General features: G+C 37.9%; 1 protein-coding gene across 11 annotated transcripts in view; it reads left to right on the plus strand.

The window, feature by feature from the left end:
• The window catches only part of CADM1 (cell adhesion molecule 1), a 334,280-nt gene that overhangs the window by 144,961 nt on the left and 163,447 nt on the right, over positions 1-25,872 (plus strand). The window contains exon 1 of one of the 11 annotated variants that reach the window (XM_019647437.1): positions 19,413-19,481. The exons of the other annotated variants lie outside the window; for them this stretch is intronic. Within the exon in view, the coding sequence (XP_019502982.1) occupies positions 19,448-19,481 (34 nt within the window). The 5' untranslated portion in view covers positions 19,413-19,447. Of the gene's footprint in view, positions 1-19,412; positions 19,482-25,872 lie in introns of those variants that run through there. 11 annotated transcript variants of the gene reach the window in all.

Here is a 25,872-nt window from a genome sequence, read left to right on the forward strand (position 1 = left end):
TGTGTGTGTGTGTGTGTGTGAGATTTGAAGTTGAACTAAATCTATCTAGTTTTTTATTTCTTGGTAGTTTGCCTATAACAATTTCTCTTGAGATGACTTTTGAATTAATTACTTTCTTATTGTTGTGTTCTAGATTAAAAATGCTGCAAGTTTTGGGTTTTAGAGTTTTATAATTTTGATTAGTGTGATTCTAAGAAATTAAACTTCTCCAAGATGCACAGAAGTGTTTTTGTTGCAGTCGAAGGGAAACGGGCACGGACAGGATTTCTTTTAACTGGCATAGGTGGATACATTAGAGATGTTTAGGGAAATCCTTTCTACAGTGTATTGGTGGTGAATAAAATGAATGCATAATATCTTATAATTAAGTTAATGATCACTAATTTGTAGAGACTTCTTCTTTTTAATGATAACGAGGAACACTCTGGAGACTCTGGTGGTTATCCTTAATTTCAATATTATTTCATAACTTCTAGTTATTACAGTCCTATAGTTTCCAGGGAAATTTCTTATGCACATAAACTTGTTTTTTCTCATGACCTCCCTATTGCTATTGAGGGCTTAATTTATTTTATACTGTAATTATCTGACCACTTGCAAATCCCTTCAAGGCAAAGACTATGTCACATTGAAATTTGTGTCTCCAGTACTTTGATCAGGGACAGCTACACAGTGAGCTTTAGAAATTGTTGGCTCACTTCACAGAAGGGTCCATCACCGAGGCTCAGAAACCTTTTCGGATTTCTTGACTCTCTCCCTTGCCTACTTCATCCAGTTAATTTTCAAGTCTTGAGAATCAGGGCTGTGTGAGTAGAAAGGTTTTGCTTGGTCCACGACTGCAGACAATCCAAGATTGCCTATCTCTTAACCAGCTATGTGACCTTGGGTAACTTACACATCCTCTGTGCCTTAGTTTCTTAATTTGAAAGTGTGAATAATCATGCTTGATTTATAGAATTGTGAAGACTAATTAAAATAATGACTAGCATAATGATTGCCACATAGTGGGTTCTCAGTAAAGGATAGTTTATCTTTTTATCAGTTAACTCTCTTCAGTAATTTTAAAAAGATTCACACTACATCATTGTAATAGCCTCTTAACTGTTTTTCACTTATGTTTTTCAGTCTTTCCTGCTTCCAGGTCAACTTAGATATTTCTGTCAGATTAAATATTTAATAATTATTTACTGTATGCTGGACACTAGGCTTTTTCTGTCCTGTTCATAATTTAAAATAAACCAACAAAGAATCTATCACTGCTTTGGATCTAGAAATAAAATTTACTCAGGTTGGGCCAGCCAAGGGGCGTGTTGGTTAAGAGTTGGCTTGGGATGCCAGCTCTGAGCAGCAGGGCCCCCTTCGGATCCCACATGAGGGCCAGTGACACTGCGCCCTCTACAGCTAAGATGGTGAACAACAGCTCGACCTGGAGCTGGGCTGCTTGTGAGGTGACGGCGTAGGCTGCAGTGGGGCTGCAGTGGGCTGCCATAAGCTACCATGAGTGGCCGGCAGCCGGTGTGAGCTGCCATGAGCCTCCATGAGCAGCCGTCGAGTGGCCGGTGACTGATCTGCCTCACCTGGGAAGAGCACAATGATAATACCAACATGGGCCAGTGAAGCAATGTCCTCCACAACTAGACTGAAGAACAAAAGGATAGCAACTTGTCTGTTCCCCTTCCTCAATTCCCCAATGCTGTTCCCCTCCCCCAATACCCCAATAAAATCTTTAAAAAAAAAATTTACTCAGCTTGATAATCTGACCATAGCCTACTTTTCTAGCCTCATCTCCCACCACTTCCCTTCACATACTTTACAATCCTTACAAATTGAATACTCTGTTCTTCCTAGTTGTTAGGAATTGCGATGAGGTATCCAAGAACCCAGGAAGGCTCAAACCCTGTCCTGTCAGTCACCTGCCTCTCCCCACTTACCACTGTCTCTTCCTGATGCAAGAAATTACAGAATGGGAATCAAAGGTACTGCACCCAAGACTCTGATGCAGAGCTATGATAGAAGCTGGATTGGATAATGGGTTTAGGCTCGACCACAAGTGATGCCTCCTGTCTGTTTCAAATCGTTTTTTTTAATTGAGGTAAAATTTATATATAACATTACCTATATAAGTCTCAAGTGTACAGCATTATATAATTCAACATCTGTATACACGACAAAGTGATCACCACCAAAAATCTGCTTACCATCCATCACCATACTGTTGATCCCATTCACTCATTTTGCCCACTCTCTAACCTCCTGCCCCTCTGGTAACCACCAATCTGTTTTCTGTATCTATGAGTTTCCTTTTGTTTTGTTTGTTATTTGTTTACCTCGGATTCCACATACAAAGGAAATCATGCGGTCTTTCTCCATCTGATTTATTTCATTCAGCATAATATCCTTTAGGTCTGTCCATCCATGTTGTTGCAAATGGCAAGATTTCATTCTTTTTTATGGCTGAGTAATAGTCGTGTGTGTGTGTGTGTGTTACATCTTCTTTATCCATTTATCCATTGATGGACACTTAGATTGTTTCCATATGAACATAGGGGTGCATGCATCTTTTAAGTTATTATTCTTGTATTGTTTAGATAAACACCCAGAAGTGGAATAGCTGGATCATATGGTAGTTCTATTCTTAATTTTTTGAGGAACCTCTATATTGTTTTCCATCATGTCACCAATTTACATTCCCACCAACAGTGTTCGAGGGTTCCCTTTGCTCCACATCTTCTCCAAGACAAAAACACTAGTTGTTTCTTGTCTTTATGATAATAGCCATTCTAACAGGTGTCTCATTGTGCTTTTGATTTACATTCCTCCAATAATTAGTGATGTTGAACAGCTTTTCATGTGCCTGTATGTGTTCTTTGAAAACCTGTCTGTTGAGGGTCTTTGCCCATTCTTAAATTGGGTTTTTTTGTTGTTGTTGAGTTGTGTGAGTTCTTTATATATTTTGGATATTGGCCCCTTATCAGATAAATGATTTGCAAGTATCATTCCGTAGGTTGCCTTTTCATTTTGTTGATGGTTTCCTTTGCTGTGCAGAAGCTATTTAGTTTGATGTAGTTCCATTTGTTTAGTTTTGCTTTTGTTTCCCTTGCCTTTTGAGTCAGATCCATCATTTATTGAAGAGACTGTTCTTTCTCCATTGTATGTTCTTGGCTCTTTTGGTTCTTGGCTCCATATATGTGTGGGCTTATTTCTGGGCTCTCAGTTCTGTTCCATTGATCTGTTTGTCTGTTTTTATGCCAATACCATACTGTTTTGATTACTATAGCTGTGTAATATAGTTTGAAATCAGGGAGTATGATATCTCCAGCTTTGTTCTTCTTTCTCAAGACACTTTGGTTATTTGGGTTCTTTGGTGATTCCATACACATTTTAGAAAATTTTTGTTCTAGTTCTGTGAAAAATGCCACTGGAATTCTGATAGGGATTGCACTGAATCTGTAGATTGCTTTGGATGGTATGGACATTTTAACAACATTAATTCTTCAATCCATAAGCACAGAATATCTTTCCATTTGTGTATTCTTTACTTTCTTTCACAGTGTCTTATAGTTTTCAGTATACAGGTCATTTACCTTTACCTCCTTGGTTAGATTTATTCCTAGGTGTTTTATTATTTTTGATGCAGTTGTAAATGGGATTGTTTTCTGTTTCTGAAAGTTCTGTTTCTGATAGTTCATTATTAATGTATAGAAACACTACAGATTTTTGTATATTGATTTTGTACCCTGCAACTTGACTGTTAGTTCTAACAGTTTGTGGGTGTAGTCTTTAGGGTTTTCTATATTTAGTATCATGTCATCTGCAAATAGTGACAGTTTTACGTTTTCCTTTCCAATTTCAGTGTTTTTTTTATTTTATGTGAGTGTGCATGTGCGCATGCATGCCTAATTGCTGTGACTAGGATTTCCAACACTATGTTGAATAAAAGTGGAAAGAGTGGGCATTTTTGTCTTTCCTGATCTTAAAGGAAAAACTTCCAGCTTTTCGCTATTGAGTATGATATCTATGAATTTGTCATATATAGCCTTTATTATGTTGAGGTACATTCTTTCTGTACCCGCTTTGTTGAAAGTTTTTATCATAAAAAGATGTTGAATTCTGTCGAATGTTTATTTCTGCATCTATTGAGATGATCGTATGATTTTTATCCTTCATTTTGTTAATGTGGCATACCTCGTTGACTGATTCGCAGATGTTGAACTTGTTCTACACCCTAATCTTGGAATCTTCCTGCCTTTTGACCAGCTACGCTAAAGACAGTCTGAGAAGAGAAGGAACAGACAGCTTATGAGAGCAAGTCTGCTTCTGCTTACTACAGGAAGCCAGGATGCAAGAAATTCAAGAGAATGCTGAGAATTGGTGCTGAACCTTTCATACTCAGTGGCCTGCGCCCCTGTAGCCCTCAGTACCATAGACTCTGTGCTATCATGATAGGTTAAAAAAGTCCTTTTTTCTTGAAGATGAGTTGGACGGTAGCTAGGAAGGCAGTGGGCAAAGATGAACGGCACAGAGAAAATGAGATAAAAGTTCCATCCTTCCTATGCCTGTTACATGACCTGAGATGATGATTGATAATATTTGTGATATTCCTTTTACTTGAACTCCACTGTATCTCATATGCCCCTTAGAATGCCTTCCCAGTTTATGCTTGATGCTTTTCCCTATCAGCCCAAAGCCGTTTTTAAGTTATTCGTGTAAATTATGGCAAACATTACTTCCATCTTTCATTATCGTTTTTCTTATATTTTAGTTAGTTCGGTAAACATATTCAATGCCTACTGCCTGTGAGGTACGGTACTCAACACTGAAGGTATACAGTAGGAGGCTGGATTTTTCACTCCTTGAAAAAAATTAAGGTCTAATACCAACATATAAACAGAACACTACAAGGAGTTTGTTTGTTTTCAAAAAAAAGTGAAGTGAGTGATGAGGCTAGAATGATTATCTTGGCCAACTTATTGTGGCCATGGTGTACCATACTAACGAGCTTGGATTTTATATTATGAGAGTGAGAACCCGCTAAAGGATTTTAACCAGATGTGTGCCCTGGTCAGACTTGAATTTTAAGAAGGTCACTCCGGGAGTTTTGTGTGTATTTATTTTATTTATTTATTTTTAAAGATTTGATTGGGGAATTGGGGGAGGGGAACAGCGCTGGGGAATCGGGGTTGTGTGGATTTAAATCAGGCAATATTGAAAGGAAGACCGGGACAGAGATTGTTACAAAGATCCAAGTGAAATGGGGCCAAACTGGAGCAGTGAGAGCAAGGACCAAGTATATAGAATGGTCTCAGAAGCAGAAAGGAGACGAAATCAGCATAATTGGAAGATGACTTTTAATTTTTGGCTTGTTTGAATGGATGCTGCTGATAAAGCAAATGTGGAACAGGTTTGTGAGTGAAAATGATAAAAAGTTTTATTGTGTCGTCTTTCTTCGATTGTAAGTTCCTTGAGAATAAGGTCCCAGCCTTTGCCCATTTGTTTATTCAACATTGATTTGTTACATACTATATGTCAAATGCTTGACCAAAAAAGTTGTATAGCGAGTGTGTCAGAATGTGTTTTCGTTGTACTGTATCTGTTTATTCTCACCATAGCCTATAGTAGATGGCCAGTAATATTTGTTGAATGGATTATGTGAAAGGGTCCCTGAAAATTATTTGAGAAATATGACTTAGAATGAGAGTATTTGCTGTTACCTCCATCTACTCTCACCACCCCTCCCTCACCCCCCATATATACTTACAGGGAAATACGGACAAGATGAGGTCTACTCACATGGCACGTTGAGTAGTTATTGAACTTTGACTTGTGAACTTAGGCAGAAAATTGCAGAGTTGATTTCACAAAGGGTAACATACATATATATGAGATCTTACATTCCATTAAGCTGAATAAATTGTCTATGTTATGGAATTAAACTTAAGCATAAATAACAATATGTGGCTATTTGCATTTGAATTTAATTAAGTAAAATTAGAACTTCAGCTCTACAGTTGCACTAGTCACATCCAAACGTCCAGTAGCTACCTGTGGCGAGTGGTTTCTGTATTGGACAGTGCAGATGTAGACATTTCCATCATCACCAAAAGTTCCATTGAACAGTACTGTTACAAATATTTTAGTGTAGGTTAAAGGCACAGACTCTGGAGCTAGACTGCCTGGCCTTGAAATCTTCCTGTGCCAGGCACTAGTTGAATGAAACTTACCTCTGTCTTGACTCAACTGCAAGAGAGGGATAACATTAATGCCTATTTCATATGATAGTTGTGAGGATTAAACAAGTTAATTTGCATAAGATACTTAGAAGAGCGCCCAGCACTGAACAAATGCTATGTGTTTGCCGCCGCCACCACCACCAGGACCATCACCACCATCATCATCTGTCTCTTATTGAGAAGCATTTGTTACTTAATATGGAAGAGAAAGGAATTTACTTTGCTCACTTTAATATTTTTTCCTGGAGATGAGTTCTTGGGTGGTTTTTTGAGGGAAAAAAAAATGTTTCCTCTATTTTAGCCTGGAGATGAGTTCTTGGGTGGTTTTTTGAGGAAAAAAAAATGTTTCCTCTATTTTAGCCAGTCCTCTACATACCCTGTGACACTTAAATAAAAATGTCAGCTTAGATGTGTTAGAGGCTGCTTTGGAAGACTATTCCATATAAATCATTCATTCGTTCATTCATTCAACAAGTGTGCAGGATTGCTTCCTAAGTACAGGGCACTCTCTGCATGAGCTGGGGACTAAGGAGGGTCATCATTCAATGCTGGAAAGCCCTGCCCTGAAGGGATGACTACTACCTTTGTTCTAAAGCCTGGACAGGCTTTCATGCACCGGTTTGTTGTGAGAATGTCAGCTGAGATGTGGCACTGAATTTCTTTCTGTAGATTTATACTCTTGGATATTTTGTTGTGGTAACTTGGGGGCCTTTAAGTTGTATTTATTATATTCTTTTTGGACTCTTAAGTCCGTGGCCTTTTATCACTGCACATGTACAATTTGTCATTGGTGTTACTGGGAATTGCTGATGTAAAGCATTCTTTGACTTTTGGGAATATTAATAAGCCTCTTAAAGTACTTGTTCAATTAGATTCTCTGACCTGCTGTCCAGAGTTTGAGCTATTATTATCTGAGGAAGCTTTCTATGGTTTAAGCGGTGGTGGGGAAAGCCACTGTCCTCCTTATCTTTGTCTTGCCGACGTCATTGGCTGTTTCCCTGGGAGCAGTGGCAGAACAGGACACAGCTCTAGAGCCCCAGAGCTTTCATGCCCTAGAGAATGAGAAAGAGAGCCAGTGAGGTTTTATATTAAGGTTGTGTCTACTTTTTATTTAAGAAATGTTTGCTATACCCAAAGGTTTGATAGATTAATAGTTTGTTTTACTTATGTGGAGAATTACTTCTTCCTGCCTTAAGCATCAGGGTCAGATGCCATATTTTATTTGCATAAAGTTTGAAGTGTTTTCTTTTAGGTCTTGTAGGAGTGAATTCTGAGACTTTAATTGTTCATGAGTTTTAGCCTTATTGATGTGTTGGGCCATTACATCAACTTGCTAAGGATAGAAAAACCATTCTTTTTCTTTTTTTTTAAAGATTTTATTGGGGAATTGGGGGATGGGAACAGCACTGGGGAATCGGGGAAGAGGAACAGACAAGTTGCTGTCCTTTTGTTCTTCAGTCTAGTTGTGGAGGACGTCGCCAGCTGGTGTGAACTTTCATGAGTGGCTGCCCAATGGCCGGCGAGTGACTGCCCCACCTGGGAAGAGCACAATGAAAAACCATTCTTTTTTTTTTTTTTTTTTTTTAGCTGAGCCATCCTGCCACCGGTTGGCAGCCCAGTGGCAGCTCAGCTTGGGCCGTGAGTCAAATCGGGGACCCTGTTGCTCAGAGCTCAAACTCTTGAGCGAACTCTTAACCAACTGAGCCACTCGGCCGGCCCCCCATTCTTTTTTAATGACAACAAATACTGTCCTTTTGGGACTCCAAGTGGCTGTGAGATACTTGGGTTTGGTACCTCATGCTATCAACCACGGACCTGTTGTGAAATTCTTTTGTTGCCTGATTTGTAGGTTCCTTTTCTGATAATAGATCATCTGATTTAGAGCATGATGGTACAACCTTCGTAAGTTTCTACGACAAAAACATAGTAAAGAAGAGGGAGAATAGCCAATTACCAGAGATCCAACAAGCTGGCAGGGAATTGCAAACATGGTGGAATTTCTAGTGCTTTCCATTTTTTGAAATCATGGATAATTTAAAAAGTACTCGCTTTTACTTTTGTTTGTTTCTTTGCTTGTAACCACGTCTATCTGCCAACCTTTCTAAAATGTCATGATGTAATTATTTTAACAGGCACTGTATGCTCCTTTATTTGGGGGATATTAACCTTTCTAAACAAAAGGAATGTTAATATACACTGGAGACACAACTAATGGGATTTCATTTTTCTTGTTAGGCAAGAAGCTAGATTTTTTTTTAACTTCTTGTAAAAGAATGCGGCAAGTGAAATAATTGCCTTAAGCTAATCCATGATAGCGATTTTAAACGTGACTTTCCAGATCACTTTTATATGGCTTAGAAAGAATAATGTGATTTTCTTGTTTTTGTTTGCTTTAGCTAAACAGTGTTGAAGGATGATATAAATTCAGTGAATTCAAAACAAAGCAAATGCTAATTGCTAATGTACTGTTCTTGTAAGGCTTGGAATATAGTGTTTAATTCATAAGCATGATTTAATTTTATATATACTTAAGTTTTTGAAAGTTTGTTTAGGACAAACTCAGAATAAATTAGCTAGCTAGTCTTCTCTTAATCACTGTGTAGTCCTATTTGAGTTTCAACATGTATTACCTGAATATGTTGTCCTTTTTATAAAAAGGTAGTGGTCATAGTCTCTCAGACAGTAAGGCAGAGCACTTTTAGGATTTTTATTGGGTCCTTCCTCTCTCCATGGTTCTCTCCTTTTCTCCTCTCTTCCTTCTTTCTTCCTTCCCTTTCATGAGGAGTATTCCCTGAACCATTCTCATGCACTTGATGAATCACCCTCTGACCAGTAAGTACCATGCATTTGTGATGGGATGGGATGGCTAGTGTTAGAGATGATTAAGGCAGTGAAACACATGAAAACTAATTCATCCATGTGGGTGTCAAGCCCTTGACTTTGGCCTTGTTATTAAAGACTCACAGTCACTGAACTGCCCAGCCCCATAGTTCTATAGACATGTGCCATCTAATGAAATATGCATCATTAATCTCTTTGCTGATGGGGAGACCAAGAACAATAGGGTGAGGAGGAGCACGCTGTTCAATTGATCTGTGATCTTCTCTGCCAGGCCCTTGAACAGCTTTCCCTTTAAGCAACAAAGATGACAAGTTTTTGCTATTTTGGATTAGCGAGACAGTAGGAAATGGTTCCCCCTTCCTTCCAGGCAAAAATACCAACAGAATCTGCTTTGGAATGAAAGTGCTAATTTCATTTAGTGACTTTCAGACTTGAAATATGGGCTCGAACAGGAATTGTGCATTAGTCAGCTGAGGCAGCGGAGGTTATTTTTACAATGCTAATTATTATTTCATGACAGTGATTTACTTTATGTTGTCTGCCGTTTACACCCCCAAACTAGCCATTGTTTTGGGAACAGAATTGGTTGGGCTGTCATGCTGTTTTTCAAAGACAAATCTTACTATTTTGTGGGCATAAATACTTTTCTGCAATAAAGAAGAACACTTTATTGAAGAGAATGTTGCATATGAAATGTAATCTGGGTAAGTATTCAAAACTAATAGGTTTATATTTTAGCCTTGATTTTTAAAGTATATTTTTTTCTGACACCCTAATCGCCTTGCTTTATCTGCGTTCAACTTAATCTGTTTTACTAAGATACAGCTAAATTTTTGTTACTCACGTTGAACTTAGAAAGGAGCAACACATATAGTTAACAAATAAATACAAAATGAAATTTAATATAACCCCTTGATGCGTAAAGGAAGATGAGTGGAAGACAGAGCTGATTGCATGTCTGGAAGCGTATCTGCCTGATTTATGCTCTAATTTTAGTACGGAGTTTTCTTTGTAATAGTAAAATGTCACATTAGCATGTCCCTTTTAATAATCTAATATGCTACCAGTGACAATAAATACATGCACTGAGTTTAGCTCAGGGTTTCTCAAACTTCATAGGCCTCTGACCCTTCCCGATGTAGTTAAATTGCCCAGATGACCCTCCTGTCATATATTTTTAATTGTAAAGCACTTGAAATTAATCATGTTTTATTTCTTTTTAAATAAGCACCTCAAGAGCAGTGGTGAGCAGTTTTGCTCATGGCACTTATCCACTCTTAGAGAAAATTAAAGATTGGAAAGAGCCTTGCGTCTCAGTGGCAGCAAAGCCATCCACGGGGGGGGGAAACAGAGCTGTGTGGAATACTTCTCCACACAGTCTCTTGCCTGCACACTTAGTGAAAATTGGCGCTGGTGAACATAACAAAGTGAATGCATTTTGAATTATTAGCACAGATCTTCAAGTGGTCAGTCATAAACCAGAATTTCAAGCACCTCAGCGAAGGCTGAAGTTTTCCACAATTTGTATGGTAACTGAGTGCCTTTAATTTAAACTACACTGAGCTAATCTTGAGGAGAATTGGAACTTGCCTCTGAACTAATTATGATTTACAGAAATTGATAATTTGTCTTCTGCGTGTGTCTGCAGGAAGAAATTACTATTAAATTTGATTAACAAATGACAGATTTCAGCCCAGTAATTTACCATCTTTATTAGCAAACTTAGAAAACTTCTAATAGTAATCTTTTCACTTACATCAACTCTATCCTGGTAAAGTTTATCTAGAAATAACAGATAGGTGTGGAGTTAATTTGACCTACCTTGCCTTTAACAAATAAATCTTGGCATGATTTGTCTTTTCAATCCTCAAGTACAACCTAAGTGCTCAAACTGATTTCCCATGATACTTGGAATATAATAATATGTAATTAACTTCTAAAAATGAATGCTCTATTCTTTTGAATACATTCCTAAAGAATTCCCTCAAAATTTATAAAATAGTATAAAAGGAAGCAGAGCGTTATGCTAACGTTATTTTTCATGCACTACTTTGCCGAATGTTTTTCTTTCTCTTTAAACAGGTGATAGTTGTGTGTAATGAATGCCACTGTTGGTGAAAGCTGAGTCATAATATATGATTGACATTATGAATGAATCTGAAGCTTACTTTGGATGTACATAGCTGAGATATAAAAGCGTTTTGCACGTCAGGAAAGTGAGGGTATTAAACTTCTTTAGCAGAGTAACATGGTGTGGTTTTTAAAAGTATATTATGGTACATGTTTTCATACAGTTGAAAAAAATAATGTGTTGTACTGAGCAGTCTAGTAGAGTTGTCACAGTGGCTAAAAATGGCCTTTCATATTTTCCTGTCAGGAGAATCTTATTTTCTTGCATGTCAAAGAGGGAAGTTGAACTATTAGCCTTTTAAAGACCCAGCGGTAAAGTTTAATTTTATAATGACATGAAATAAATGTTCTATTATCTAAGTAATAGTTCACCAGAAAAGTCTGAAATGGCCTCCTTTCTCAAGGATGCAGCCTGTGTGTGATGCTAATATTAAAATGGACCTGCCAAAGTGAGTGATGGGAGGTGCTAATAACTCCGAGTGGGGAGATGAAAAACAACATATTGCACACACCTGCTCTCAGCTTTCTGTCAGTCTCATTAAGTTATTGAATGGGTGAGTATAATGGTGAAGGAGGGGAGTGAGACGAAAGCCAAGAAGAAGCTATGTGTGGGGCTAGTGCCCTACAACAGTATGAGTCCCAGGGGTGGCCTTTGCTTAGGAAGCCTGGCCATCACTGAGGTTAACCCTTGACCTTTGACTTGAGAACGCAAAAGAAGTGTGGATTGTTAATAGCAGTCTATCCTGGGCAGTTGTATTGGCAGTGAGGGATCTTTTATTCAACGGTACTCTACCTTATATTGGCGTTGCATTGAAAAATGTATGTTCATGTATTCGTTTTGTTTAGGTACCCTCAATTTTGTTCTATCTCTTCGAGTTTTGAAAGAAACCGGTAGGTATTTTTTTCCTGACAATGCGTGGTATTACTATTCTTTTTCTTTAGTGAGGCTATACATACACTGATCAGGTAGAAGGAATTAATTACTTCAGGCAGTTTGTTAGCAGTTCATTCTAGTAATTGTCACTGTTATAAGCTGGAACAAATTACAACAAAGAAAACAAAAACCTAGGAACTGAATTGTGGGCAAGACCTCATAAGGTATGGTGGATTCTGGGGGACTCCCGAGCCTAGTCCGTATCCCTTTGGCCCAATCCAGACCTCTCCCTGTTAGCTCCTATTCACCCCTGAGAAGCTAGGGAAAAGTTGAGTTCCAGAAAGAATGGTGGTCAGCTCTCCATTATTCACCCCAGCAGAAAAGAAGCTTCATGAAATATCTTTCAGCAGTGGATTCCTTAAATTATTTAGAGTTGATTTTGTAATGTTTATGAATTTAACCTCTGTAGGTTAATCTAATTCTTTTTTTGCTTATTCTCACGTTGACATTCATTCACAGTTCCTAAGCACATAACTTTAGAATACAAGTTAAGCCATGTAGTGGATGGCAAGGCCAGTTAATGTGGGATTAAAAGGCTGTCGGGGATAATGCTCAACCACATGTGGATATCTGAGAGGGGACTGTGTCTGCTGTAGCCCCGTCCAGCCGGCAAACTGAGGATCTCTGGGAACAGGAAGTTTTTAAGATGACAGGATTCAGGTGAACGGAAGGGTCCAGTAGAGGTTGTCTGGTTTCAATGGTGATGATCAACAGATAACGTACTGAATGGTTAGGCTAAATGTGGGATAAAAAGAAAGGACATCTGGAAAACCTAAAGAAGATGATCTCAGCTTATGTTTTCAGGGAAACAGTTTGATGCATGTCCATTTTCCCTTTTTAATTTAGAATTTAAAATATCAAATTGAACTGCAAACAAAAACAATTGAATGGAGAAGTGCTTGAACATCTGGGAGGTGAAGCAAGAGGGTTCTTGGTTCCTGGTAGGGAAAGGAGCAGGTTAAGCGGTGGCTAAGCTCTGACAAATGGCACCCCTGCCACGGCCTCTGTCAACAAAAAAATGCTTCTTGGAAATGAACAATAAAACAAGCAGGATGTAAACATCAGCAACTTAAGTACTTGCCAGCTCAGTTGTTAGGAATGGAGGTAAAGCTAAAGATTAAAGACAGCTTGACAAAATCCTACACACCATCCAGCTGGGCTTTACACATTATGAGATGTGGTAGGACAGAATGAGGGTGTTTAAAAAAATTATTGCTATTATGCAGCTGGAGGGCAATGGGCTGAGTTGGGAAGATGCCAGAACTTGTGCTGCTTGTGTAGATAAACTTGCAGGACTTCAGCTTTCAACTCCATCCAATCCTTCCTGTCAGATTCTCTTAACCTTGTCCTGTCCCTCGCTGAGCATTGACGTTTTCAGAGCGGGAGAAAATCATGGTAAATGTATGTATCAGGAAGGGGGTGTCTGTATTGCTGGACTCCAGTTTTAAGTGTTTGGGCTCCTTTGATTAGTTCTGCCCTTGGTTTGTTTTGTGGTCTCAGAAGACCTCATAAACCGATGCTGGCTAGGAGTCTCATAGAGATTCTCATGTTCTCTGGTCAGCATGGTGGCCGGTTCTGCAGAGCAGCCTCAGCTCCTACTGAGGCGCCGAAGGGGATCCCCAAGCAGTGCAGTGCCGCTGGACCACCCAGGCCTGTTTCAACCCAGGCACTGCTGTTTCTGTCAGTTTAATTTATTGGGATTTTGCCTAAGATTTCATTTGAAGCAAGAGTTTTAAGACTGAGAAAAATTTGAAGAGCTCCGATGTTGGAGGACTGTGTAAGACAGAGGCCTGGTAAGGAAGATTTGGGCCAAACTGTAGAGGATCTTGAACATCTGACAAAGGAGAATATATTATAATTTTACCTGTAGACAGGTAATGGGGAACCACTGAGAATGACTGAGCTGAAGAGAGACTTGTGTGGGAGTCTGGGGAGAGGGCTATTGTAGTAGTCCAGTTGTGGTATGACAAACCGTTTGTATTAGAGTGGTAGGAATAGTCATGGTTAACAATATATATAGACCAGGGATGAGATCTGGGTTTTATCGTATATCCCAACCCCAGTCAATGGCTGTGGCTCCCTGGAGTGCTGTGATAAGAAGGATTGTGTAGTTATTTCTGGGCTCAATGGGGAGAGCTATGATCAGTGATGTCTATTATGGGTGAGACAATAGGGGACAGTGGCACCTCCTCTGTGCCTAAATTGCCCCTGGTAGACATAATCCACAATGCAGTAGGAGAAGAATTAGAAATTAGTGACAAATTGAATGTGGAGAATCAGGATGTCAGATGAATAAATAATGACTGATACTTAAGGCTGGTTGACCTGACTTAGAAAAGTGTGAACTAAGGAGAAATAGCCAATAAACAGAGATGTGATATTGAAGTTTGGGATTGAGATCGTGCCAGAGATTTGGACTAGAGTTGATTTGCATAGAAGTGATAGTTGATTTTGCTCCTGCAATTTGGCTAGGGGTGGGTTGCAGGAGAGGACTGGGGATAAATCAGTAGCGATTGGCTTGAGTTGATGTGTTCCTATTGGTGCTGAGCTCTGAATGTGGACATGTTTACATCTTGAGTCACATTGCAAGAAGGGGACCAAGAAGTGAATTTGGCATAAAGAACATTTGGAAGTAGAAGAGCGTTTAGGGTGGTCTCTCTGGACAACATTTAAATTTTATCAAAACTCCATTGGAACTGTTTGTTTATTCTAAACTCTACTTTGTTTGTTAATTGGAAAATTTTAGTGTTGACTGGAGCAAAATGTCTCTTCTCTGATGTCTTGCGATTATATCGAATATTGATGCTAAGAAGAAACTCAATCTGAACTTCTGTTATAGGAGAAAAAACAAGCACTCAGAGTGGCCAAAGTTTTGCCTAATATCACAGAGATAGGCTGTATGGTTGGGTCTGAGATTCACCTTGTGATTTTCCTTCTAAGTGCTTTTTCTGTTATTCTGTGCTATCATTTCTAGAACATATATATATGATCGAGGTGTGGTAAAAAATACAGTGAATGTTTAAGTAAAAAAAATGTATTACAGTGAAAGACACATTGCCATTTATTCCCCTCAAAATACTCCCCCTCACTTCGAACACACTTATCCCACCATTCTTGTCACTTTCTGAAGCAGTTCTGGAAGTTCTCTTTCATGAGTGTCTTTAGTTTCCTGTCATTGCTGCCTCGATGTCCTGAATCGATTCAAAAAGTTTACCTTTCATGGTCGTTTTGACTTTGGGGAAGAGCCAGAAGTTGCACAGTGCCAGATCCTGTGAATAAGGTGGATGAGGACACACCGTAATGTTTTTATTTGACAGAAATTGCCATACCAGAAGCAATGTGTGACACAGAGTGTTGTCATGATGGAGGATGAAGTAAAGACACTCACTAAAGAGGACTTCCAGAACTGCTTCAGAAAGTGGCAAGAACAATGGGATAAGTGTGTTCAAAGCGAGGGGGGAGTATTTTGAGGGGGATTAACGGCAATGTGTCTTTTACTGTAGTACTCTTTTTAAAAAAAATATTTGATTGGGGAATTGGGGAAGGGAATGACATTGGGGAATCGTGGAAGGGGAACAGACAAGTTGCTGTCCTTTTGTTCTTTAGTCTAGTTGTGGAGAGCGTCGCTTCACTAGCTCATGTTGGTATTATGATTATTGTGCTCTTTCCTGCTGAGGCAGATCGGTTGCCGGCCATTGGACGGCCGCTCATAGCTGCTCACGGCAGCTCATGCCGGCTGCCGGCCACACACAGTAGCTTACAGCCGACCCACTGCAGCCCCGTTGCAGCCTACACCATCGCCGGCGACTCACAGCAGCCCAGCTCCAGGTCGAGCTGTTGTTCACCATCTTAGCTATAGAGGGCGCAGCATCACTGGCCCATGTGGGATCCGAATCGGCGGTCCTGCTGCTCAGAGGTCGCACTCCCAAGTGTGAGCCACTCGGCCGGCCCTATAATGCATTTTATTTAAATTTAAACATTCACTGTATTTTGTGATCATACCTCGTACAGATGTAAACTTTATGTATCAAATAAGGATAAGTGATGTATATAATCTGATGGAATAATTTGGAGAAATGGAGATACTGGCAGTCCCCAGCTTTTTGCTCTTGTGCATTTGCTGCTGCTTTCATATATTCATAAATATATTTAAACCAGTCTTTGAATATTTAGGTCATTTCTAGTCATTTGTTCTTCTAAATAGGAGAAGAAAGTATAAATTAGCCTGGCTGCCTAGATTTAAATCCCAAAGTTTACCACTTCTTACCTGTGATATCTTTGATAAGTGTTAGCTTTGTACCCCAGTTTCCTTATCTGTAGAATGAGGATGATAATGGTGCTTACTTCCTAGGGTTGCTCTGAGGGTTAAGTAAGGATGGACATGTAAAGTAGTTAGAACAATTTTTAGTACATGGCAAGCTCTATATAGTAAGAACATAGACTTTGGAGTCTGACCTTTCGGGTTCAAGTTCTAGCTTCATCTTTTACTAGTTGTTTGGCCTTGGACAATTATCTTAACTTCTCTAAGCTTAGATATTATCTGCCTTATAGGGCAGCTTTGAGAACTAAGTGAGGTAATATAAAGTGCTTTTGCTGTGCTTGACATAAAATAAGGACACAATGCATGATAATTGTTTTCATTATTACCATCATAATCATTATAATTATGAATAACGCTATAACGAACATCCATACACATAAACCTTTGTATGTCTTCGGTGAATATTTCCTTAGGGTAAATTCTTAGGCATGGAATTGGTATGCTCCTCTTAACTTTCTAAAATGTCTTTAATTTTAAAAAGGTGCTTAATAAAACTTCATATATATATTTTAAAATGACAAACTTTTATTGAGCACATAGTAGACAAAATTGACCAATTTAGGCATAGTAGGTTGTGTAAGAATGAATAGTTCCTTATCTGTGATGACTGTATAATCTAGTGTGAGAATTAAGAGATGAAACTAAATAACTGTTATAAAGTATGCAACATGACACATGTCTTTGAAAAGGGACAAAGTATTGTGGAAACACATCAATTGGAAGGATTAATTTTGGCTGAGGGAAATCAGGAAAGGCTTCGTGAAAGATATGACAACTTGGATATTGATGATGCATAGTATTTTGATAGATGGAAATAGGGAAGGTTATTCTTGGCATAGTAAGACCTTCCATGTGGCCACTTCTGACTTGGGGGCCTTAGGGTTTAAGCACATGTACTAGCCATTGACTTTGGAGACTTAGAGACTGGTAAGGAGCTTATCTTCTTCTCTCCACTCACTCTTCCTCCACCTCAAGTCTCTTTATCTTCCCTCCATCTGTTTGAGGAGACAGGCAATTTTTGGATTTCCTAGTTTCCATGTTTCCTAGAAACATGATACTACATGAGGTATCCCTTAAGACTGATTCAGGCCAGAGTACACGTGCAACTCTTCAGTTCGTCAGATTGGAATTCAGGGTCTAGTTTCTCTATGATTACTTCAATCTGATTTCTCCGAAGAAAAGTTAATCTCTTCTTATAGTGTGATGACAAGGCTTTACAAATATAGGTATTCTAATGTAGTCACAATTCTTAGGGTGAGTTAAAGCTTTTTCACTTGTTACTTATTTTTCAGTGACAGTTATGACAAATGGCTGGCATAATTTATTTTTGCTTTGTAGATGGATATAACTGGAGATCTTATATATTAGGTATTCATTTTTTTATGAATTCATAAAATTTAAGCCTAGAATATTGGATTAGATGTTAAAGCATTTATGTTGACAAGCAAGAAGTAAATTGTACTCTAATCCAGTTTGTATAATAATGTGCAGCCCAATTCACTAAGTTTATATTGGTAATTTTGCATTGCTATAAGACTTAAGTTACATATATAAGAGTTGACAGTCATTTCAGCATGTGTTAGACTTGAACTCCAGAAGTAAAGGAGAGGTTCTGCTACTTAATTTCTGTTCAAAGAGCAGTCAAAAACAATTGAAAAAGGATTCTCATGTAATTCTTTGCCACACACATAAACACACAGTCTACCCGAGTCCAACATTAACCAATGCTGTGAGCTACTTAGGTTGCTTGTTTCCTTAAAGCTTTTGTGTGACAAATTTATAATTTTATATATTATTTCTAGGTCAACAGTTAGATTAATGTTTTATCGCCTAAGCAAAAGCACAGTGCTTCTTTGTAAGCTTTGTTATCTTACTCAAACTGAAAATTGCAAAACAAAGAGTTTTTTAGTTTTCGCATTCCTTGGTGAAGAGCTTTGTTTATTAGAGGTTATCTTGTGTTTTATTTTATATTCTACGTACTACTTAACTCTAAATTTTCTGCACGTGGAATGAATATCCTATTTAAGGCTTTCAAATCTTCTTAAAACTAGTTAGTTGTCACTGCTGATTATTTACTAACATTTTTTTTTTTAATTTTTGCTTTGTTATAGCCCAGCAGAAGGCCACTTAAATTGATCATAATATAAGCCTGTGCTACTCACTAAAGCATACCTAGTGACTGGCCACAGAAAAATGCTCAAGAAATATTTGTTGAATGAGTAAACTGATTATGTGTCTGACCTAGGAGGGTATAAATCTAAAAAAGTAGTTTAGAATATGCAGAAGGCTCCATCAGTCTGAGAGCTAGTAACTTTGGACATTTCCTTCTTCTGTTTGAGCTAGTATGAAGTAATTTTTTTGAAATATGGTATGTCATTAGTTCTTAAGTAGACATGGGAACTCATTAAATTTGTTTTTGAAATACATTACATTTTAGAGACTTTATACCAATATTTTCTTCCATTTGCATGGATTGAAATTTTATTTTGTTATGTGACTCTCAAACTATGGGAAATTTGATTTTAAATATATCCCGTTATACCCACATGTATTATGATCTGACTTTTTTTTTCCTTTTCGCAACACCACCCTAAAACTCTAGTGTATTTCATCAACTGCATAAGCTTCATCATTAAAAACTCATTTTAGAACAGCCAATTCTAGCTGTTTATCAGAGAGTTCCTAGAAAGAAAACATCATAAAAGGGATTGTCATAAAGGGTTTGCATCTCCTCACAGGAACCTTGGAGCTTGCATTTGTTACCAAAGATGAAACATAGACCTGCCCCAAATGACATAAAAGCAAAAATGCAGCCGTAAGTCTACACATTCTTTTATCTTTATTTTTATTTAATAAACATTTGAAGTATGTCAGATATGAATCTTAAGTAGCCGCTATTCTCCAAAGAATTTTTCAGTTATTGAGGGAGAAAGACATGAGGATCAGAGTGGACTTGGGAAGAACCACGTATGAAGTCAGCCAGGGTTCGGCATGCATGCTGTAACGCTAGCTTTATGGCACCTGGGTAAGTTGGAATCCCTTCCTTATAACTTGGATGCCCTAAATTGGCATGGCAGAGCAGACCTGATAAATAGACTGATTTTAAATGTATTCCAGGTAGTTTGGTGATCTTATTGGAAATACAAATAAAATTTAGACTACCTAGTGGGATCAATATTTTTTCCTCTACTTCTTTTTAACTAAAATATGGATCTCAGTTAGGCTTGAGAGGTAGCAGACTGAAGATGATGGTTCAATGCCAGCATCCTCTGGTAAAAGCTTTGATGCACTTGTATTACAGATTGAAAGGAAATTTATTGTCTTAGTTGATGTTAAGAGACTTGCCAAAATGAAAGTTGCCCAACTGGTGATTGACTTTGGATCCAGTGCTCTCTCCTCCATTTCCTGTGTTCTGATATTAGTTGCTTGTATGGCCGTACATCACTGAATAACTGGAAAATGTTAAAAATGAAAAGTAAATTCTGAATTAAGAAAAATTAGTGAAGAGACAGAAGGTAAGAGCAGCTTTTATAAAACAGGTATGACTAAAGCTCTGTGAAATTATGATTAGATTTGGTTGCTTTTTTTAATCACAAGATCTTTAGATGGTGAAAGATGGAACAAAATTCTTTAGAATAGAAGGCACGGATCTTACAACGTATAGCCCTTGCCACCTCCTTCCCCCTGTTCATTAGTTTTAATGCAGGAAAGATTGAGGAATTTGGATTTGGAGAGAGAGAGCAGGGTAAGATATAATGGTCCAGTATTTAAGGAGAGTTGAGCCGTGGCATAGACCAAAGTAGGGATGCTGGGATCAATTATGGCAGCAGGCAGGGATGTGATTCCTGCACAGTGTAGTTCCTGCGTGAAAGCACCTGCCATTGGTCACTGGGAGCCTTCAAAAGGCTTAAATGATTATGATACTTAAAAGCATGTTGGGTTCAAGGATTTATAGTATTCTTTAAAAAGATAACAAATGCAAGGTTAAATAGAAAGAAGCATACTAGTGTGTGCCTGGATATTAGTAGTTCTTTAAATCTTTCTCCAAATGGTAATTCCTCATTCCTCTCAAATTTGGGACATACACACTAGGTAATTTAGTGATAGGCAAATATTTAAATAGTGTAAATGAATTTGTTGCATCCTAGATCTACTACTTACTAGATGTGTAACTCTTGGCAGTTACTTAAAATTTTTGCACTTTAATTTGCTCGTATAAATGCAATTAACAATGGTTCCTAGCTCTTAGGGTTTTTGTGAGTATTAACTGAGTTAATATATGTCAAGTGGTTAGAAGAGTATCCAGCTAATAGTAACACTGTACATGTGTTATCTATGATGACGATGGTGGTGGTCATGATGGTGATGTTCTCCTCCTCCTCCTTCACCCACTAGCATTTGAGAAGTGTGAGCCTTCTCCCAATTCTAGTCATTCACCGTTTCAGAAGAACCAATCTTCCAGACCACTATTTTATAACCCAGTATATTACAATCCACTCAGGGCCAATCACTATGCCTGCAGCTTTGTGCTTAGACTATTCCCAACCAATCTCTTAGAAGCAAGACTTAGAAATTCAGCCTCAGTTCAGTAATGGCCGTTGTTTTTCTCTGGTTATTTCTGCGGGATTTATTACTAGAAGCACCAGTATGATCCTCTTATATTAGAACATGTTTATCTATTATAAAGTCCTTAAGAAATGAGCTTTTAATATGTCATTACCACAGCTCCATGCAGTATTAATTAAACATTTGTGGGCCTCTGTTTATATATTGCATTGCGATAGAAATTGTGGGCAATACAAAGTGGGCTGAAAAATTACATCTTAGTTGCAAAGATAACAACAAATGCATATGAAAGGTTAAGCAGCCTTAAGGAAGAACACTAGTAAAGAGCTAAGGGAGATTCAAGTAAGGAGAGTCAGAATCCTGACCTTCAGTCTTGGGGAAGACCTCACAGAGGTATAAAAGGTACGATCTCAGTAGGCAGAAAGGACGGGTGCAGGTCAAATGGAAGAGGAAGGCTATCACCGGCGTATTAAAAAAAAATCACAAGCAACATAGTTGTACTGGAAAAGATAATTTATGTGGAGGAAAACTGAATAGCAAGTTGGTAAACTAGAAAGATGTACAATTATGTGGAAAGAATGAAATTCTTTTTGACTGTGACACTTAGTGTCTTCAGCACATCAAATTAACACATGTATTAAGCATTGATTCTACCAGCTAAATCTCACAGGAAACTACCGTATTTGCCGGCGTATAAGACGATTTTTTGGCCCTGAAAAATATGCCTCCAAGTGGGGGGTCGTCTTATACGCCAGGTACACTTCAGATAGACTGCCCATAGTGCTTGCCCCCGTGCCATAGTGGCCTCCCGATGCCCGCCCACTTCATTCCACATACCGTTCAGGCATCAGCAGCGCTGCTGGGTGTATGCTCGGCTGTTATGCGATTTTGCTGTTATGCGATTTTACCACACTCGCAAAATCGCACACAGCCGACCATATAACAAACTCTGTATTTTGAGTGGAAATGTTAGGGGGTCGTCTTATACGCCGAGTCGTCTTATACACCGGCAAATACGGTAAGTAACTGGAGAACATCAAGGGCCTAGTTGCTGGTACATATCAGAGCTGCTGGCCCTGGAAACCCCTGAAAAGACAGTCAGTCAAGTTAAAACCAAGTTAGGCTTGATTTTAAACTCAGCTCATCTACTTACTAATTGTATTAGTGGGCAAGTTAATTCTCTGAATCTCAATGGCCTCATCTGTAAAATGGCAATAATATTAATGTGAAGGTTATACCTTTGAAATGTGTGAGGATTAAATGACATGTATAATATTTGTAAAGCTTTTACAAATTCAAACATATAGTGAGCCCTTAATTAATAATGGTAACTAATAACAGCAACACAGAATGTTTCACAGATAGAATAACTTTAATTTTATTTCTTTTAATGTGAAATGATAGTGTTTCTAATTACAGCTGTATCCTTTTAAAAGGACTGAATTGTGAACATACACATTAGGAAAGGACTTAAATTTAGTGTTTACTGGGTTCATGTTTTAGTCACAATAAAAATATTTAAAATTCTTAAGAAGGATAGAAGCCAAAAGAGGAGGAATAATTGAAGCGTTAACAAGAAAATTAAATAAGGGTTCCCTTTAATCAAGTGTTTTAGTAATAGAGGTTTTTCTGTGGGAAGTCCCTATTCTTCATGAAAGAAGTAGTGAAAAAGAAGCTTCTTTTTCACCAAAGTTGTCCCTCAGTTTTATTTTTAAGTGCTTATGTAAATCCATTTTAGTTTCCTATGCAGTGTAATGTAGTGGAAAGAATACAGACTGAATAAAACCTCAAGTTAAATTTCTTCTGTGCCATTTTCTGCCTTGTGTGATCTTGAGCAAATAATTTCATACTTTTGAGCCTCACTTTCTATATAATGGGGATAGTCAGGATACCTAACCTACATATTTCACAAAGTATTTGGGATTGAATAAAATACTATATTTGAAAGTCTTTTATAAACTCTGAAGTATGGTTATCAAAGTGTTGTCTATGGACCTTGGGGAATCTCTAAGATCCTTTCCAGAGATCCATGAGATAGAAACTATTCTCATAATACTCCGATGTCATTTGCCTTTTTTGGTGTGTTGACATTTGCACGGATGGCACAAAAGCAGTGATGAGTAAAATTGCTGGCACCTTACCCTGAATCAAGTCAGTGGCACCAAAATGTCCTAGAAGTCATTGTATTTTCCACCTCTACATACTCACTGTAAAAAATAATGTCCCTGATCTCACAGGAGAAATTATTAAATTTATTAAATGTTGACCGTAGGACACGTATTTTTAATAATAATCTGTGATGAAAGGGAAGCACACATGCAGTACTGCTACATACCAAAGTATGATGATTGTCTCAAGGAAAAGTACTTCTGAGATTGAGTTGCAAGCCGAGCTAGTTGAATGTTTCATGAAACACCGTTTTTACTTGACAGATTGATTAACAAACTATGGTTAATCAGACTTGGGTACTAGACAGACATTTTCTCAAAAATAAAGTGAGCCTGGAGCCTGTCATTTTAGGAGCAACAAGGGATGTGTTTGTTGTCAATGATAAAATTATTTCAAATGAAAATAAGAATCTTAGAAAGCTTGTGTTCTCCACTGTGAACTTGACAGCTTCCTAATACTCAAAGACTTTTCTGATGAGACTGGTGGTAATACTAACGAATGTGATTTTTTTATATATAATAATGAAATGTATCAACATTTGGAAGATCTGCATAGTTTAGTGAACTATTTCCAAATGACCAATGCATGATTTAAAAAAAAAAAAATCAGTCATGGGTAAAAGATTCATTCAAAGTGTAGGATAGACCAATGGATTTTAATGTAGTAGAGTATAAAAAATGTTTCATAATGGTTTTGATTCCACATTCTAACTTAGCGTTAAGGCACCACCACTTGTTGAGTTTTGGTATAGTATCAAAGAAGAATATCCATAATTATCTGAAAAGAGTATTAAAATACTTTTTGCTTCCCACTACATATCTGCACGTGGCTGGATTTTCTTCAAATCAAAACAACGTATTGAATGAAAAAGCACATGTAAAAATCCAGGTGTCTTCTATTAAGCTAGATATTAACAAGATTTGCAAAAATCTCTCACTAATGATTTTGCTTTGGAAATGTAGTTACTTTTACAAAACTGTGTTATTTATGTTAACATGTAATGGATTTATTGTTTTAAGTGGATTAATAAAAATCCTTAAAGTATTTTCAAAATTTTAACTTCTAATGTGGTAAAAATCGATAGATATAACCTACATAAACAGAAATTCCTTGGGGTCATCAATAATTCTTAAGAGTGTTAAAGGGTCCTGACATCATGAAGTTTGAGAACTGCATTTGTAATGTGATAAATTAAGACTTAGGATTTTTGTGGTTTACCAATGCATGATATTGCCATCTCGTGACAAAATAGGGAAATGCAGGTATTTTTGAAAAGCTCAGCTTTACGGCCCTTGGAATGATTTAGAATGACTGCTTCTTGGAAATTTATCAAGAGAAGAGAAAGACATAAGTTCACATTTCCAAGGGATATATCTTAAGATACATGTGCCAAAAATATTAATTTTCAGAAAGCAAGCGCAGAATATTTAATTAAGTGGTTATTTTTGAAAGTGAAATTGGTTTTAGGCCAATCTTACGGTAAGAACACTTTTAGTTTTTGTGTTCAATATGTATATTTCATAGTACACAGGATCCCTCGTATGTGATGTTATAGGCTACAGAACGTGTATTTACTGTCTGAAATACTGATAAATGTTTAGGATGGTATTTTACTTTGCTGGCATATCATCATCACCTGCGATTGACTTAAGGTCATAGGTCATTAACACAAACTTTGTTCATATTTTTCTGAGGGGGAATGTGACCAATTTTTTATGTAGATGATTTTACGCCCACACTGTGCTGAAGAATTTTGGATTTGCTGCTCTTAGATACTATATCCCGGCAGTTATGTGTCATCCGTCCTGTACAAAGATGCAGAGTAGGCCTTGTTCTTGCCTTCTCGCTTCTTGAGAACTAAAATATACAATGTAAATATACATAAACATGTAGAAGGACATATAGACAAATAGAGTTTAAGCCAAATTGTGAAAGATGCAGCTGCGAGAACCAGGCTCATGAATAATGAACATTTATGCTATGGAATAGCTTCGCTGTGCCTGTTTTTTTGCATCGATGAGCTATGTGAAAAGGAAGGAACCTCGCTTCATTTTCATTCCGTTAGAGGAGGGCCCACTGGCCAGTTTTTTGACTCAATTCAGCTGATTGTTTTCAAAATAACCTGTTCTTTTCCAACAGTTGTGTGTGTGGGGACAGCTGCGTGCAGATGAAATGACTGCAAGCCCTACGCTCTAACTACTGTACTAATTTTCTGCCTGTATTCACTATGTGCCCAGTGACCCTGCTGATGAGTATTTTAGACATCTGCATGAATAATCAGACTGCCCACAGGAGAGCCACTTGCTTGTTTGTGAGACTGGAAATGCTGTCGAGATGATGCTGACTCTAATTCTGTGTACCAACGTGAAAATAATAAATACCTAAGTAAGTTCTTAATCTGGATTGTCTTTGAGCATCCACGGATGCTCCGAAGCTTGATGCCAAATTTTACACGAGGAGATGTGTATGTTTGTGTTTTTGAGAAAACCAGAGCTTTTGTCAAACTCTACAAAGGGACTGTGAACCAGTAAACGTTAAGAACTGGATACTGCTTTATAGTTTTTTCAAAGTGCTTCTATGTACATTTTTATTTGATCCTCCCAACGTTTCTGAGGGACACATGTCAGGTGTGTTTTCTTTCTCTCTCTCTCTCTCTCTCTCTCTCTCTCTCTCTCTCTCTC

The sequence above is a fragment of the Hipposideros armiger genome, unplaced genomic scaffold (assembly GCF_001890085.2).
Source record: "Hipposideros armiger isolate ML-2016 unplaced genomic scaffold, ASM189008v1 scaffold_111, whole genome shotgun sequence".
In the NCBI taxonomy this organism is placed as follows: domain Eukaryota; kingdom Metazoa; phylum Chordata; class Mammalia; order Chiroptera; family Hipposideridae; genus Hipposideros; species Hipposideros armiger.